Here is a 14,297-nt window from a genome sequence, read left to right as displayed (position 1 = left end):
CAAAAAAGAATTTCCAGTGCTCACCGTCCTGTGAAATTTTGGTATTGTTTGCCTTTTCACTTTTCTTTCTTAAGTTTATGGAGGTGTAATCTACATAGTAAAATTTGCCAACATTAGACTATTTTACACTCTTTACTGTGATATCGTATCTCTGCAAAACTGGATTTTGGTAGTTGCTAAGATAGAAAGCAAGTGCCATGCAAAAAATAAATGGATGCTGAATAAGAAATAAAGCGACGCTTCGAAAAAGCTTGAGAAGCTGTGCAGCACACAACATGAAGGTTATGATTCCAAAATGTCAGAGCACTGAAAACAACAAGCCACTGTACCGAACTTTCCTCAAGGGAACACGTGGTAATACGCCCAGCATCAGCCATAAACGAACAGGAGATAGAAATATTTGTAAACAACAACAGCCTTCCCCAACCAAAGCGGTATTTCTGCCATCAGCCAATCTACCAGAAAATTAGGGCAAACGGGAAGGACAGAGAGAGGACAAACTTGCAGGCAACGAAAGATGATTCATTCATTAAATCAATTTAATATAGTCAAAGGATTAAAGTTAACTATAGATCATGAATCTGTCATTTAAGCAGACACATGTTGGAACACGAGAATGTTGGAATCATATATTGGTATATATGGAATCATATATTACAGGACACCTACAAATATATGCCACATATTGTAGGGGGAATGATTGAGTCCGCTGGTATCTAGAATTGTAACTATTCATTCCCCTGTAAAGATATTAGCATATTCAATATACTTCAAGACATACATTTAAACGTTTAGACGCTGAAATACTCATCGGCTCTGTTGGCTTATCTGAGCAGCACAACCAGCATAGGAAACTTAGGAAGTCCAATGTAATTCAGATTTTCAACCTAAATAAGCCCAAGATGTAAATACTAAAATATTATACCACCATTATTTTCTACACCCTTGTAAGATAATCTGAAAATACATAAAGAGTTGGTGTTAGATCAAAATGAGGAAAACAAGGTAATTTTTCTGAGTCACTTGCACGAAAAAAGGAAACATGAATAAACATTTTGAAGGCCCTTATGTAAATTATTTAAGTTGTTTAAAAGTGTTAAGAATCATCTGTTATCAGTTTCATTCCTTCATGGTTGCTGTTCCAAGTAATCAAGACCATTTACTCAATCTACAGCGAAATCTTTTTTTTTTCCCTTGACACAAATTTAGCAACAAAAGTTTCCTTATGGAAATACTACATGGAAGCATACACAGTAGAGTATTTTCCCCAGAAATTCTTCATTTTTAATTTTACATTTATGGAACTGATTATCACTTTCCTTAAGAGAAGTGACACCTTTAAATTTTGAGAGGCCTAACTTGTCTGTTCTCCCCAGAGTGAGAGAAAGTGTATTGACTTGTTTCTGAGAAAATATGTTTAAACGGGGGGAAAAGATACATCGAAGCAGTGGGCCTTGCTTGACTTCCCTGGGGGTGCAATGGGTAGGAATCTGCCTGCCAATGGAGGGGAAACAGGTCCGATCCCTGGTCTGGGAAGATTCCACATGCCACACAGCAACCGAGCCCTGGGGCCGCCGCTGCTGAAGCCCATGCGCCTGGACTCTGTGCTCTGAAACAGGAGAAGCCACGGCAACAAGAAGCCTGCACACTCCAACTCGAGAGAACCCACACAAAGCAACTAACTAATACGGGGCAGCCAAAAATAAATAAAATAAATACATTTTAAAACAAATTAGCGAGCCTTATTTAAGGTGAAAGCAGAGTCAGTGATGTTTATTAACAACACTTGCTTGCCAGTGTGGGAAACAAAATGAAATATAATTAAGCAACATTGGAGGAATCTCACTGAGGAAAATAGGAATTCTGTAATACACTGATGAGGCCCCAGTGTATAAAATTGTGCTTGAAGTCATTCCTCCTGCTGCTGCTGCTGCTGCTAAGTCACTTCAGTCGTGTCCGACTCTATGCGACCCCATAGACGGCAGCCCACCAGGCTCCCCGGTCCCAGGGATTCTCCCGGCAAGAACACCGGAGTGGGTCACCATTTCCTTCTTCAGTGCACGCAAGTGAGAAGGGAAAGTGAAGTCACTCAGTCGTGTCCGACTCCTAGCGACCCCGCGGACTGCAGCCCACCAGGCTCCTCGGTCCATGGGATTTTCCAGGCAAGAGTACTGGAGTGGGGTGCCATTGCTTTCTCCGTGAAGTCATTCCTAGTCATTCCTTTCTCTTGAGGGCTGAACTTGCTGACAGTTCTGGGAGTATTCAATCTTGATTTGCAGGGTTGTCAGAAGTGCTCACGTTGCTGACTTCACTGCTTCTTTGCAAAGATATAAATGTCTTTTCCTCTGCATTCTGTAGTCTGGTTTCAACAATCCTTACCTCACTTGTTGAATGTTTTCAGCTATTTAGAAACTTTCATATACCAGTGAAAGAAACTGTCTGTTCCGTGCCGAAAATTCAGTATCCTTCCTGGGTTAATCTCTTTTACTAATCTTGAGTTTCTCATGAGGGAACTATTGCATCGTAAGATCATCCTTACTGTGGATAGGACACTTGTGCAGTGCTCGACTGGTGTAGACTGGGCCCACGTGGATTTTACCAAACGGTGGAAAGAGGAGAAATGGACAACTTCTCACTGCGGCTGTGTCGCATCCCAGGAAATCCCAGAATCATCAAGACAAGCAGCAATGAAAAAAGCCTCACGGTCCAGAGTAACTGTCATCTTCTACCTCACAGGGAACGGGCCCCTGTCAACCACCACTCAATGTGGATTATCCCCAGAAGGTCACTTCCGAAAGTGAGACCAGATTCCCACACTGAGAGGAGAAATTGCGGGTAGGCGCGCTGAATCGCTTCAGTCCTGTCCGACTCCGTGCAACCCTATGGACGGTATCCTGCCAGGCTCCTCTGTCGGATGGGATTCTCCAGGCAAGAATACTGGAGTGGGTTGCCGTGCCCTACTCCAGGGGATCTTCCTGAGCCAGGGATCAGAACACCATGTAACTTACGTCTTCCGCAATGGCAAGGCAGGTTCTTTACCACTAGCGCCACCTTATCAGTGATGAACAAATCAGAGAGAGAACACGTTTGTCCCCAAACCACACAGTACAAAAACGTCAAAACGCACAGTCTCTGCACATAAGATTTACCAGAAGAACAGAGCAAACAGGAGCCAATAGCTCTGCCAGGTCTGAAGCAGGAGCCTGTGAGGGGCAGGATTCCGCGGGCTCTCACGACATGTCTTGGATGGGCTAATTTTTATCAGTTCAGTTCAGTCGCACAGTCGTGCCCGACTCTTCCAAAAAATAACCAAACCAAAAGACTGCCAAGGAATAAAGTAAACGGGGTATTTCATGGGAACACCCCGCTTTAGAGGAGGAGGGACAGGCATCAGAATTTTTTTTCCCCCTCAAGTTAAAAGTGTAACCAAAGTTTGTAAATAAAAGAAGAAAGGGGAGAAGGAAAAAGCCTCTGGGATCAGTGAGATTTTTCTCTTTGGATAAGTTGCTCGGCAGAAAGAGGTCATCGCGGCCGTCTTCTCTGGAGCCGGTTGACCAGGTCACCAGACAAAACAATGGACAGTTACTGGAGGACTTTAAAAGTGTTCAGTGACTAACTCTCCACCATGAGCAATAGCGTATCTCTGTGTAATGCCACGGCGTCCCTCTATTGTCTCTCCCCTTAGTTGGGTCAGGAGGCCACTGCTCCCTTTGTGAGTTAAGAGAATCATAGAGAGATGTATAGAAAGATCGTTGTGTTGCCAAAGTAATTGAAGAAAGGGACACTGAACGACTGGAAACTAATTTGAAATACGATTCAGTGTCCCACTTCTGTGGAAGGCACATTTGCAGGATTTACCAACTTAAGAAGCATATAAACACTAGAGGTAGGAATTGCACTTCCAGGTTTCTACACTGTGGAAATAAAGAAGAGAAGTCGCTCAGTCGTGTCCGACTCTTTGCGAGTCCATGGACTGTAGCCCACCGGGCTCCTCGGTCCATGGGATTTTCTAGGCATGAATACTGGAGTGGGTTGCCATTTCCTTCGCCAGGGGGTCTTCCCGACCCAGGGATCGAACCCAGCTCTTCCGCATTGTAGGCAGGCGCTTTACCGTCCCAGCTACCAGGGAAGTTGCACAGGTGGTCAGAAGCCTGAGTACACTAATGATGGTTGCAGCATATCAGTCATCACAAAAGCAGGAAACCAAACAATACATGAACCGTGTAGGACATGCCTTTCTGAAAAATAACGCAGAGGCTAATGATGATGGTGGGTTCACTGATAACGTTATTGACAGAACAATTGCTAAGTGCTGGCCTCCTTCTACAGGCGAAAAACCTGGGGCACATAAGGAAGCACTTACTTGTCTAAGTCTATGTACTTGGCAGAATAAAGACTTGACCCCACCGGAAAGGGGATTCCTTGATCTCGCTCAGGAGGTCCTGAGTTAGGCAAGTATGAGTGAATAGGAACACACTTGCACTTGCAGAGAGTATAGGGCTGGAAAGGTGAGTGGCAGTCCGGAGGTGACTAGGACGAGTGGAATGTCCAGGTAATAATCGGCGTGGAACCGCTTGAATGGTCGTCAGCATTCAAGGAAAAGCTCGAGTGGGTTCATAAAACCGCCACCGCCCGTCCCTGGGTGGGCTCGAACCACCAACCTTCCGGTTAACAGCCGACCGCGCTAACCGATTGCGCCACAGAGACAGCAACGCACCGGGCCCCTCGACTCCTTGTGCTGGAGACAAGAATTCCCAGGACGCGTCTCCCGCTCCGCAGAGAAACGGTGCCAGTTGCGAAGCCTCGGAAAAGCGGGAAGATGAGAACGGGGAATCACACTGGACCTGAGACTGGGTCAAGGCCAGGAGAAGACGACACAAAACACCATTAGCCTAGGACAGCCACCCCAGCAGACAGGTCCGAAAAGCTCTTGAGAATACTCCCCCTCCCTTTGGTGCATTTCCCGCCTGGTCCACTCATCCTCCCACGGCAGGAAAGAAGGCTTCCCCTCTGAGTTCTGGGCACAGAGAGCCGGGCACGAGCCAAGGGGGCAGCTGCACTTCCCCATGGGTCTTCCCGAGGTAGGCGGTTCTAGCGCTCAGGCTGACCCAAGACCCCACTGTCCACCAAGACGACCCGGAGGAGTCCGGATAGCAGACGGTCCTGGGGGTGGGGAGTCGGGGATTCCTACAAGCGCAGAGCGTGCCTGGCCTGCACTTCCTGGAGAACCGAACCGAACTCCCCCTGAAGCTTCTCTGCATCCTAAAGAGAATGGATTTCAGGTTTCCATGGAGAGAGTGAGAAAGCAAGCGTGGGAAAATGTGAACTGTGCAGTTGAGTACAGAATACACGATGTTACTATTCTTGTAACTTGGATGTACCTTTTGGGGGGGTTGGGGTTTGGTTTTTGAATGACTCTTTGGAACTCGAGTCCCTGATTCTCTTTGGATGAAAACTCTATAAGGAAGACTCTGGGTTTCTAACAAGCAGGGAGAAAAGAGTGGAGAGGAGAGCTGGGCAGCCCAGGCTGTTCACTGCATCCGGGGAGTCTCCTCCGGGCTGCCCGATGTCAAAGACCCTGAGGCCGGGACTCAGTGGCATTCGGGACTCCGTGCAGACGCTCTCGTGCATTGGACCTTGAAACAGAAGACAATTCTGATCTGGGCAGGCAGACTCCGAGGAATGGAGAAGAAAAGAGTCTTCTTTCCCTGACCGGGAATCGAACCCGGGCCGCGGCGGTGAAAGCGCCGAATCCTAGCCACTAGACCACCAGGGAACCGTAGGGAAACACCGAGGTGGCTGTCCAGGTGAAAACTGACAGTGGAAAGATGAAACCAGAGATGCAGAGAACAGGAAAGGAAATGTCCCAGCGCCCCCATGGCTGTCTGCAGCTGTGCAAGGCTCCCAGCCCTTGACCCGCTGCTCATCGCCCTTCAAATCCCCGTTCCTGGGCGACGCTGCTCGTTCGGAGACCAGGTCACAAACTATCGGGTTGGGTCCCTCATGGTCCAGCTCCAGCGCTGTGTGCTGCCGAGGCCAGGTCACGCTCTCTTTGTGAACCTCGGTTTTCCCTCCAGTCAGGCGCCGACTTGGCTTTCAGCGGGCGATGAGCGGATCCGTCTGCCTCCAGATCTCTGACCTGGCCTCGGGGCCTCTCCTGACGGCCGCACGGGTACCGGTTCCTTTCCCTCCGCGACCGGCTCAGTTCGTGGAGCCTTAAATTCTTCACATCCGTGTCTTTGGCTGGAGCCCACGGTGAGACCTGGTTGCGGTCTCTTTTCTTCTACCAGGGAGATGAAACTGCTCCTCAGGTGTTCCGAGGTGGGGGAAAGCAAGTGAGCGTCTCGGGAATGAACTCCATGGTTTTCAGAGACAATCTGTGAGCACCTGGAAGAGACCCAGGCGCCCGACAGGGAGCCGAGGGGGTTTCCGGACGTAAAGGTGACTCGAAGTCAGTCTTGACCTACCCCCCCACCACGTCCCCCGCCCCCGGGATGAACCGGGCCTGGACTCACAGGGACTCGGAGCAGAGAAAGAAAGGAGGGCTGCTTCCTAGTGCTGAGTAGACTTGCAGGTGGTCACCAACTCCTCCTACACCTGCGTCCTCTGCTTCACCCCCGAGTCTTTGGAACCTTTTGGTTTTGCTAATCAGAATGCCAATCACGGCGGGGGGACGGGGGGAGGGGTTGGAGTGCAGGGAAGAAAATAAGCGCTCTGTTTCCGCCCGGTTTCGAACCGGGGACCTTTCGCGTGTGAGGCGAACGTGATAACCGCTACACTACGGAAACAGGACGGCTGGGCCTGCCTAACACTGCATCCATGAAAAGCCGAGGTCCCGCCATCAGTACCTACGCCACCAATTTCTAATATTCAAACAGGAACCTTGAAGCCTCAAGCTCTCTCGGGCACGGAGACGGCGGCTCCCGCGGGCCCTGCTTTAGGGTTCCTCCTCTCCCCTGGTGAGGACCCTCGGGCCCCCACAGGCTGCCTTCGGGGTCCCGCACCCAACGCAGAGTCATCAGACCCTCAGCTCCGCACCCGATCGCAGGGATCGCCCCCCCGCCGACTCCCCAGCCCCCGCAGGAAGCCGCGGCGGGCGGGGGCGCGGTGCGCCCGAGGCCCAGGAGACCCCGCAGCCCAGCGGTGTGGACGCCGCCCCTCCCGGGCCGCGGACCCGCGCCTCGGGGGCCCTTTTCTCGGCGCCGGCGGTCCGCGCTCTGGGCTCTCCGGAATGACCGCCGCTTCCCGTCCACCCGGGACCCGCCCTCCACGCTGCTCCTTTGCCCCTGACTCCTGTGCCCTTTCTCCGCAAGCCGGCTCGCCGCAGCACTTCTCCGGTGTCCTCTTGGCAAAAGGGAGTCTCTCTTTCTTTGGTGTTCTCTAAAATCTCACCCCACCGTCCCTGGGTGGGCTCGAACCACCAACCTTTCGGTTAACAGCCGAACGCGCTAACCGATTGCGCCACAGAGACAGCACTGCGGGCCTTTTCTGGACTCTGTATGGAGTAGACACTTACTCATTCCCGGGGTAAGTCCCCTGCCCCCGGGGAATACGGTGCCACGTCCTTGCCCCCTACCCGCCACAGATGCCAGCGCCCTCAGAGATACCGGGATCCAGGGCTCGGACCCTCCGGGCCTGAACCGAATGAGATCCAAGGACAGCTGAACACCCAGTGGGCTCCCATGATGGCTCTTCCCGTATCCTCGCCTACACTCAATGAATGAGACTTTGCCCACCCTGGCCAAGGCCTCCGGGGCCGAGGTTGTGCTTAGGTTTCCTGTGTCCCCCCGCCCCCCCCCGGCGACTTCCACCAGGACAGAGGTCGCGGGGATGGGCGCCCTGTGTCCGCACGCCCAGGACAGGGTCTGGCACTCACCGGGACGCTCTAGGACTTGGATGAGTACATTGTCGTCTTTAGCCCTTCCTCCCATTAAGACCCCCGAGAATGGAAGGAAGTACGCCAAAGTTTTCGAAGAGCGAAAAGTTCTTTTTAAAGGCCTTTATGCCGGTGGTTAGATTTCGCAGCATCCCGTGAGGCGGGCCACGGCAAGGTCTCGGGTGCTCCGGCTGTGCCCAGCTGGGTAGGCTGCGTTTTGTGGGGTCCCCGTGGGAGCGGGGAAGGGCGGGAAGTGAAAGCCAAGCGGGCAAGGTGGGTTTGGGAGGAAGGCATTGAGACCTGCCAGGGTCCTGGGCAGGGATCCCGAGAGAGGAGCGTTGTCCCAGTCCGGTAACAGAGTGGGGAAGGAGGGAAAGAGCCGGCGCCGGCAGGAAAGCAGGCGGCGAGGCAAGGCGGGGAGGGGAAAGGTGAGAGGGGAAGGCCAGGGAGGGGCGAATCAAGCAATCTGTGCTTCCAGCGGTCCCTGCGCCTTCTCGCGCCTTCTCTCTTCTTGCTCTTCTTCCCATCCCTCCAGCTGAGAAATGTTGACACAGCCACATCTGAGAAGAAAGACCCAACGAATCCGTGCTCGGGAGCACAAGCTCCGGGTTGTGAAAATGGTTCTGCCCTGTGTGGCCTTGGACAAATACGGAGAGCTCTGGGTATCTCCCTACTTTCTTGTGCAAAATGGGAGCAATAAGAGCATTCTTCTCCATTCTGCTGTTGTCAGATGTGCCTCGGTTTAGAAACTGCTGGATCAATAATGCTATAGGCAGCAAACTCATAAATACTATTATCATAATCCTCTGAATCTTTTGACAACCACTATCCTTATTTACGTCACCTGAAAGTAGCTTTCTGCCTCTGGAAATGTCTGTAAACTGATTGCTCTTGCGGTTTGCTCCGCTGAGGCCAGACCACCCCCTTCATCGCCAGTTCTCTGCTTGCTAGACGGGGACCCATGGGCAGGTTGGAGGAAATGGGAAGCGCACAGAGCGGTGGGGAAAAGGAGCCTTTGCGCAGCCTTTGGAGAGGCCTCTGGGACCGCTGGGGTCCTCCCGCTGCCTTCTTTTGGTTTCAAGGGAGCTCCAGGAGGGCAGGGAACTCGTGGCGGTCGCTCTTGTGTCCCCTCGCCGAGAACAACTTGAGGGCCTCCTTACTCGGTCTCCCAGAGAGCCTCAGAGAGCAAGGTATTCCTGCTTCCTGGGGTGGTGGGAAATATTCCCGCATCTTCCTCCTAACTGTGGAAACCGGAGGTGGTGGAGGAGCGCTAGCGACAGAAGAAGGAGGTCCGGAAAGACAGGGTGGACTGGGAGGGGAAGGGGCTGCAAAGGGGGGATGAGGAGAAAGAGAGCGAGGAAGAAGCGGAGATGAGAGCGAGGTGGAGCCGTGCAGAGGGAGGCGGAGAGAGTGGGAGGACCGGCGAGAGGGAAGCGGCAGTGGAGGAGCGGGAGGAGGAGGAGTTGCGGCCCCAGGGTAGTGCTGTTCGCGGGCCCCCAGCACAGGCGACTCCCACCGCATACATCCCCAGCAGCTCCTCAGCTCTCAGATCCAACACCCAGGCTTTCGTCCCTCAAAGACTGCCTCTCCAGCCATCGCAGTTCTAGCCTCATCTGATTTTTCTCCCTGCCCCTTGTGAGAGCCTGGTTCTCTAAGTTTCTCGGCCTTTCCGTGATCTGTCAACATACTTCCCGGGCGTTTCTTCTCTTCCTATATCAGCCAGAGACCATTACCGGTCCTTGCACTAATAAACTTTGACCGACCTTCAGGGGCTCCTGGAGGAGCACTTTCTGTTGTTTGTGGCCCCTAAGCTTCTTGATTTTCATCTTTTCATCCTGGAGCTGTGAACTTCCTCCTCCTAAGAGGAGCCTCCCCTTTGTCTCCTTCCTCCTGTGTCAACCTCTGTCCAGTCTCTGGGAACAAAATACGTGTCTCCAGGCTACACCGGCCACCTTTCCGACTCCTTTCTTTGGGCTGCAGCTCTCTTCTTCAGATGCTGGGGTTATTTATTTATTTATTTGCTTTCTGTTCTGTGTACTGGATGAGGGAAGAAATGGCTTTGGGATAGAATGAAGAAGTAAAGATGATTACTTTGAGACATCATGTGGATTTATACTTATTATACATGTAAATATTTAGTGTGGTGGTATTTTGTGTACATAAATACTGTATGGCAACTTGGATACATACTTTCTAAATATGTGTACATTCTTCTTTTTTAAACCGTGCAATTTCTGGCTATGTTAAGAAATTGGAATGAAACTGACATGACCAAGCTCTGACAAGAGTCTGTGACTGCCCAGGTGTCAGAGCCCTGCCTGGTGGGCTCCACGACATGTGGCTGATTTTGAGCCACCCCGGGTGCTTTCGGCCTGGTTTGTCTGAGGGTTTTGTGTAAATGTTCATCTTTCCTTATACTGTAAACCTGACGTATCTGGGGAGAAAAACTTACCCCCCGAATCAGAACTGTATGGAGAAGAAAAGGAGAGTTCTCCTGCCTCCATTTCCACTCCACACACTTTATATGTTACACATAAGAGGTGTGACACATAAAGGTGGTGGCTTTGGAGTGTAATCGGTGCTACAAGAAAGCCAAGGGACCCAGGAGATCCCACCTCCTGCCCTGATGATCATCTGCCCTCTCTGGGCTCTGGGGAAAGGGTGAAGAGTGCTTATTTGCAGAAATTTTACCTCTCAACATGGGACAGTCTGGCAAACCGAGGCAGACTATGCGGTCGATGATGGTGACTTAAGGGGCCCTTCCCTGCCCGGAAACCCAGAGTGGAAAGTTCACTTCATTTTCTGAGGTGCCAGTGAACTGAGAGATGTCAGTCAAAGGAGAGGAGCAGAGAGAAACCAAAGAGGGATGCACACCAAAGCGGGTCATCCGTATTCAGATCTTGTCGGGTCCTCAGAAGAACTGCCCTGAGATTATGGGTGGGACGTGTGGAGCCTAAAGAAGCAGGTGCCCTTCTCTGGCGATGGAAAGAAGCTGGCTTTCAAAGGGGTTCCATGGTGTAATGGTGAGCACTCTGGACTCTGAATCCAGCGATCCGAGTTCAAATCTCGGTGGGACCTTTCTGTTTAATGACAAGGAGGACACGTTTTACTCCCCGCATGGGACCTGCTTTCCGGCTCCTGCGACCCCCAGCGGAGTGGCTCACTCGGATCCTGCGGGCAGGTGTGGGACCCACCGGGAGCGGGGGCGTCCTCGCTGGGCCCGGGAGGCTCTGCCCATCCCTGGCCGTCGGAGGGCCGGCACCTCCCGTGCCCTTCACCCCCCGGCCAGGGGCGCAGCGGCCCAGCCTGTGCCGCCCCCTCGTCGGGTCCCCTGGGGCTCCGGGGTAAAAGGCAGAGGCTGCGCCCACCGAGTCCTGCCCCGCGAGGGGGCTTCGCACCGCACGCCTTGTAACTGCACGGTTGTCCCGGTGCGTAAATGGTGGCGGGGAGGGGCTGCGATGTCGCTGATCAGCCAGGATGGCAGCTTTCGTGTGGAAGCTTCCAGACCTGACTGGGATGAACTGTGTTTTATTCAGCTTCCCTCTTATTCCGAATATTAATTGATCTTGTCCCAGTTTATTATGATTTGATTCAGAGTTTCGCGCTCCTAAGTCTCCGCTGGGCACGCAAAGCCGCTGTTCGGCCAAGATTGGAACCTTCACTCCTGGAAATCGCGTCCTTTGGTCCCAAGCTCAGCCCGAAAGAGGAGCGCTGCGCGCGGATCCCGGCGTCGGAGGAGACCCCGGGGCCCTGACCCCCGGCCGCCCGGCCGGGCTGCTCCGGGGCCGAAGGGGAGACGCGCCGCTCGGAGTCCGCAGCCCCGGCCGGGCCCCCTTCGTCCTGCCGAGACTCTGCTCCACCGAGAAGACACCCACGACGTGAGCGTGGGGTGGACACCCCACTTGTGTCCTCTACTGCTCGGGAGAAACATATGGATGAGGGCCGTGATGGCCTTGAAAAGCTAAAGTGCTCCCTTCGCGGTGCTAAGGAGCGTCTCTCTGACGCTTGTGTTTTGGAACTTTCAGCGGTTACAAAGGACTGGATGACGCAGCTGTCTGTGGAGGACGGGAAAAGAAAGGTGTGAGGCCGGCGAAAAGAGCCGAGGAAGGGCAAGGGCAGGAGAGAACAGGATGAGCCAGGAGGGAGCAAGGGACTGGAAGGCAGAGGAGCGGGGCGGGTACCGCGGCGGGGACGGTCGCTGAGTTGGGGCGACCAACCAGACCAACTGCACTCTGGAGCAGTTCCCACCCTTTACTGACGTGTCCTGGAACCCGGTTCACCCTACATCGCAAAGCTGCTGCCCTGGCATTTGTCCTGGCCAAGTTTCCTTCGCGGGTTCCGAGCCAAGGGGTGAGGTGGGCTGCGAGAGTCTGCAGGCGAGTGGAAGTCCTGGCGGCTGCCTTGGGGATGACTGGCGGGCAGGGAAATGCAAACACTCCACTTTTCCCCTTTGCAGGCCTGTCTGCAAGGCCTGGGGTGCGAAACTGGAAAATCGGAGCGTCAATATTGATTTAGAGATAAGGAGATAACTAGCCAAACAGTTGGTTCAGTTCAGTTCAGGTCAGGTCAGGTCAGTCGCTCAGTCGTGTCCGACTCTCCGCGACCCCACGAATCACAGCACGCCAGGCCTCCCTGTCCATCACCAACTCCCGGAGTTCACTCAAACTCATGTCCACAGAGTCGGTGATGCCATCCAGCCATCTCATTCTCCGTCGTCCCCTTCTCCTCCCGCCCCCAACCTTTCCCAGCATCAGAGTCTTTTCCAGTGAGTCAACTCGCCGCATGAGGTGGCCAAAGTATTGTAGTTTCAGCTTTAGCATCAGTCCCTCCAATGAACACCCAGGATTGATCTCCTTTAGAGTGGACTGGTTGGATCTCCTTGCAGTATAAGGGACTCTCAAGAGTCTTCTCCAACACCAGACCCACCCCCAGTGTCTTCCTAATAACCTCGGTGTGTCTGACAGGCCTGGAAACCAATATCCAAGCCGGTCCTGGTCACGGTATTACTTACTGATCGGCTTTTTTGGGGCAGAAACTCCTCCATCAGGGGTCCAGAGCCTAACAGCGTGGACAACCTTGAGGGCGAGGAAATCTGTTAAAAACTCCCAAACCCGGTTTTCTCACCAGTAAGCCACTAAAAACTAACCTTGGTCTTGGTGCAGATATTTCATATTTGAGCAAGGAAATCTCCCTCTGTTGGGGAGACAGAGTAGGATGGCCTACTTTCACTTTCAATGATCTAGATCCTCGATCCGCATCGGGTGTGCTTTTTGGTTAGTTTTCTTTGGACCTACCGTTAAGCATCACCCTAGTCCCACGCCCACTCCCAGCACCTCCTCCGATCTCAGAGGCTTCTTGGGGCTGGGAGGACCTACGAGTGCCGTTCCCGAGGCAGCCACGAGGAGGAGGACAGTCCTTCCCGCCACGGTCCTGCCTTTTCTGTTTGGCCCACTGGTGTCTATTTTCCAGCAGGACTCTGTGAATCAGAAGCGAGCACAACACATCCTGAGAAAGGGGTTGGCAAATAGCCCACGAAACTGCCGACCACTCGGCCCGGGGTTTTCTTCTAAACTTGTAGTTCAATGTTTTCAGATAGTAAGGAAAGGAAAACTACCTTTGACCGAAAGGAAAACAAACAAACAAACAAAAAAAACAGGTTAGGTACGATTTCTACTGCCATTTAAGGAGAAGGGATGTTAAGGAGGTTTCCTAGTTTGCCAGACTACCGAAGCATGTCAGGGGCACCTTGGAGGCTGAAGCAGAGGTACTGTTTTCTGACTGGGGAGGTAACAAGAGAAGGCGGGGGTGAAGAGAGAACTGGATCCGGAAATACGAAGAGGCCGCTCGGGGTGGGAAAGGGTGAGTGGGATGGTATCTCAGCAGTGTCTCCAGCAGGAAATGAAGCCTCTGAAAGCAGGACACTGGTGGGGAAATGGCTAGTTGCAGCCTCTCACAAGACAGGCAGACGAGAAGCTCGTCACGTGACGCCTCCTGACTTCTCATTCGACTTCCTTGCCCTCGCACACAAACTTCTTACCAAGAGCTGGAGAGAGCGAGCCTGCCACGAACTCGGCAGTGAAGGTACGTCAGAAATCCGCACCCACGCTACTCCTGGCGAGCTCCCGTTGCTACAAGCCGCAAACAGGCGCGCGCTTCTCAGCGCGTGAAAGGGCGACCGTCAGTACTCTTGCTCAAGCGCCGACTGCACTCGGGAGCAGAGCTCTCAAATTCAGTCCCGCAGTCGTGCCCGAAACTTAAGATGACTGTCACGGGGGAGCACCAACAACTCCAATCACTAACTCCGGTTAGCTTGATAGAACTCGAGCTCACCGTTTTCTCGCAACACTTGACATTCTCCTCTTAGGAGTCGAGCTGGTCACGGCCAGCGAATCTCTATCCCTAGGCCCTTTTATCTACTGTT

The 14,297-nt window shown here is 52.8% G+C and overlaps 1 protein-coding gene, 5 non-coding genes and 1 pseudogene across 6 annotated transcripts; 1 reads left to right on the top strand and 6 right to left on the bottom strand.

The window, feature by feature from the left end:
• Positions 1-4,633: 4,633 nt before the first annotated feature.
• On the bottom strand, positions 4,634-4,707 carry TRNAN-GUU (transfer RNA asparagine (anticodon GUU)). The gene has a single exon. It is a non-coding gene; the product is annotated as a tRNA-Asn (tRNA).
• A 997-nt stretch (positions 4,708-5,704) lies between these two features.
• TRNAE-UUC (transfer RNA glutamic acid (anticodon UUC)) lies at positions 5,705-5,776 on the bottom strand. Its single transcript has one exon. It is a non-coding gene; the product is annotated as a tRNA-Glu (tRNA).
• A 939-nt stretch (positions 5,777-6,715) lies between these two features.
• On the bottom strand, positions 6,716-6,788 carry TRNAV-CAC (transfer RNA valine (anticodon CAC)). Its single transcript has one exon. It is a non-coding gene; the product is annotated as a tRNA-Val (tRNA).
• Positions 6,789-7,397: 609 nt separating this feature from the next.
• TRNAN-GUU (transfer RNA asparagine (anticodon GUU)) lies at positions 7,398-7,471 on the bottom strand. The gene has a single exon. It is a non-coding gene; the product is annotated as a tRNA-Asn (tRNA).
• Positions 7,472-7,572: 101 nt separating this feature from the next.
• Positions 7,573-9,702, bottom strand: LOC148778263 (uncharacterized; annotated as a pseudogene).
• LOC148778262 (uncharacterized) lies at positions 8,540-14,283 on the bottom strand. The gene is made up of 3 exons (XM_088832969.1): positions 12,888-14,283; positions 12,162-12,360; positions 8,540-11,931 (listed from the first exon to the last, which is right to left on the bottom strand). Exons 1-3 carry the CDS (start codon positions 12,918-12,920, stop codon positions 11,468-11,470), a joined length of 696 nt encoding a protein of 231 aa, XP_088689095.1. The 5' UTR covers positions 12,921-14,283; the 3' UTR covers positions 8,540-11,467.
• TRNAQ-CUG (transfer RNA glutamine (anticodon CUG)) lies at positions 10,883-10,954 on the top strand. Its single transcript has one exon. It is a non-coding gene; the product is annotated as a tRNA-Gln (tRNA).
• Positions 14,284-14,297: the final 14 nt, after the last annotated feature.

Source organism: Moschus berezovskii, chromosome 3 (assembly GCF_049115385.1).
Source record: "Moschus berezovskii isolate FMDL1 chromosome 3, NW_MosBer_1.0, whole genome shotgun sequence".
NCBI lineage: Eukaryota > Metazoa > Chordata > Mammalia > Artiodactyla > Moschidae > Moschus > Moschus berezovskii.
Note: the sequence above shows the minus strand (reverse complement) of the source record. Positions and strands in the feature narration are given on the sequence as shown.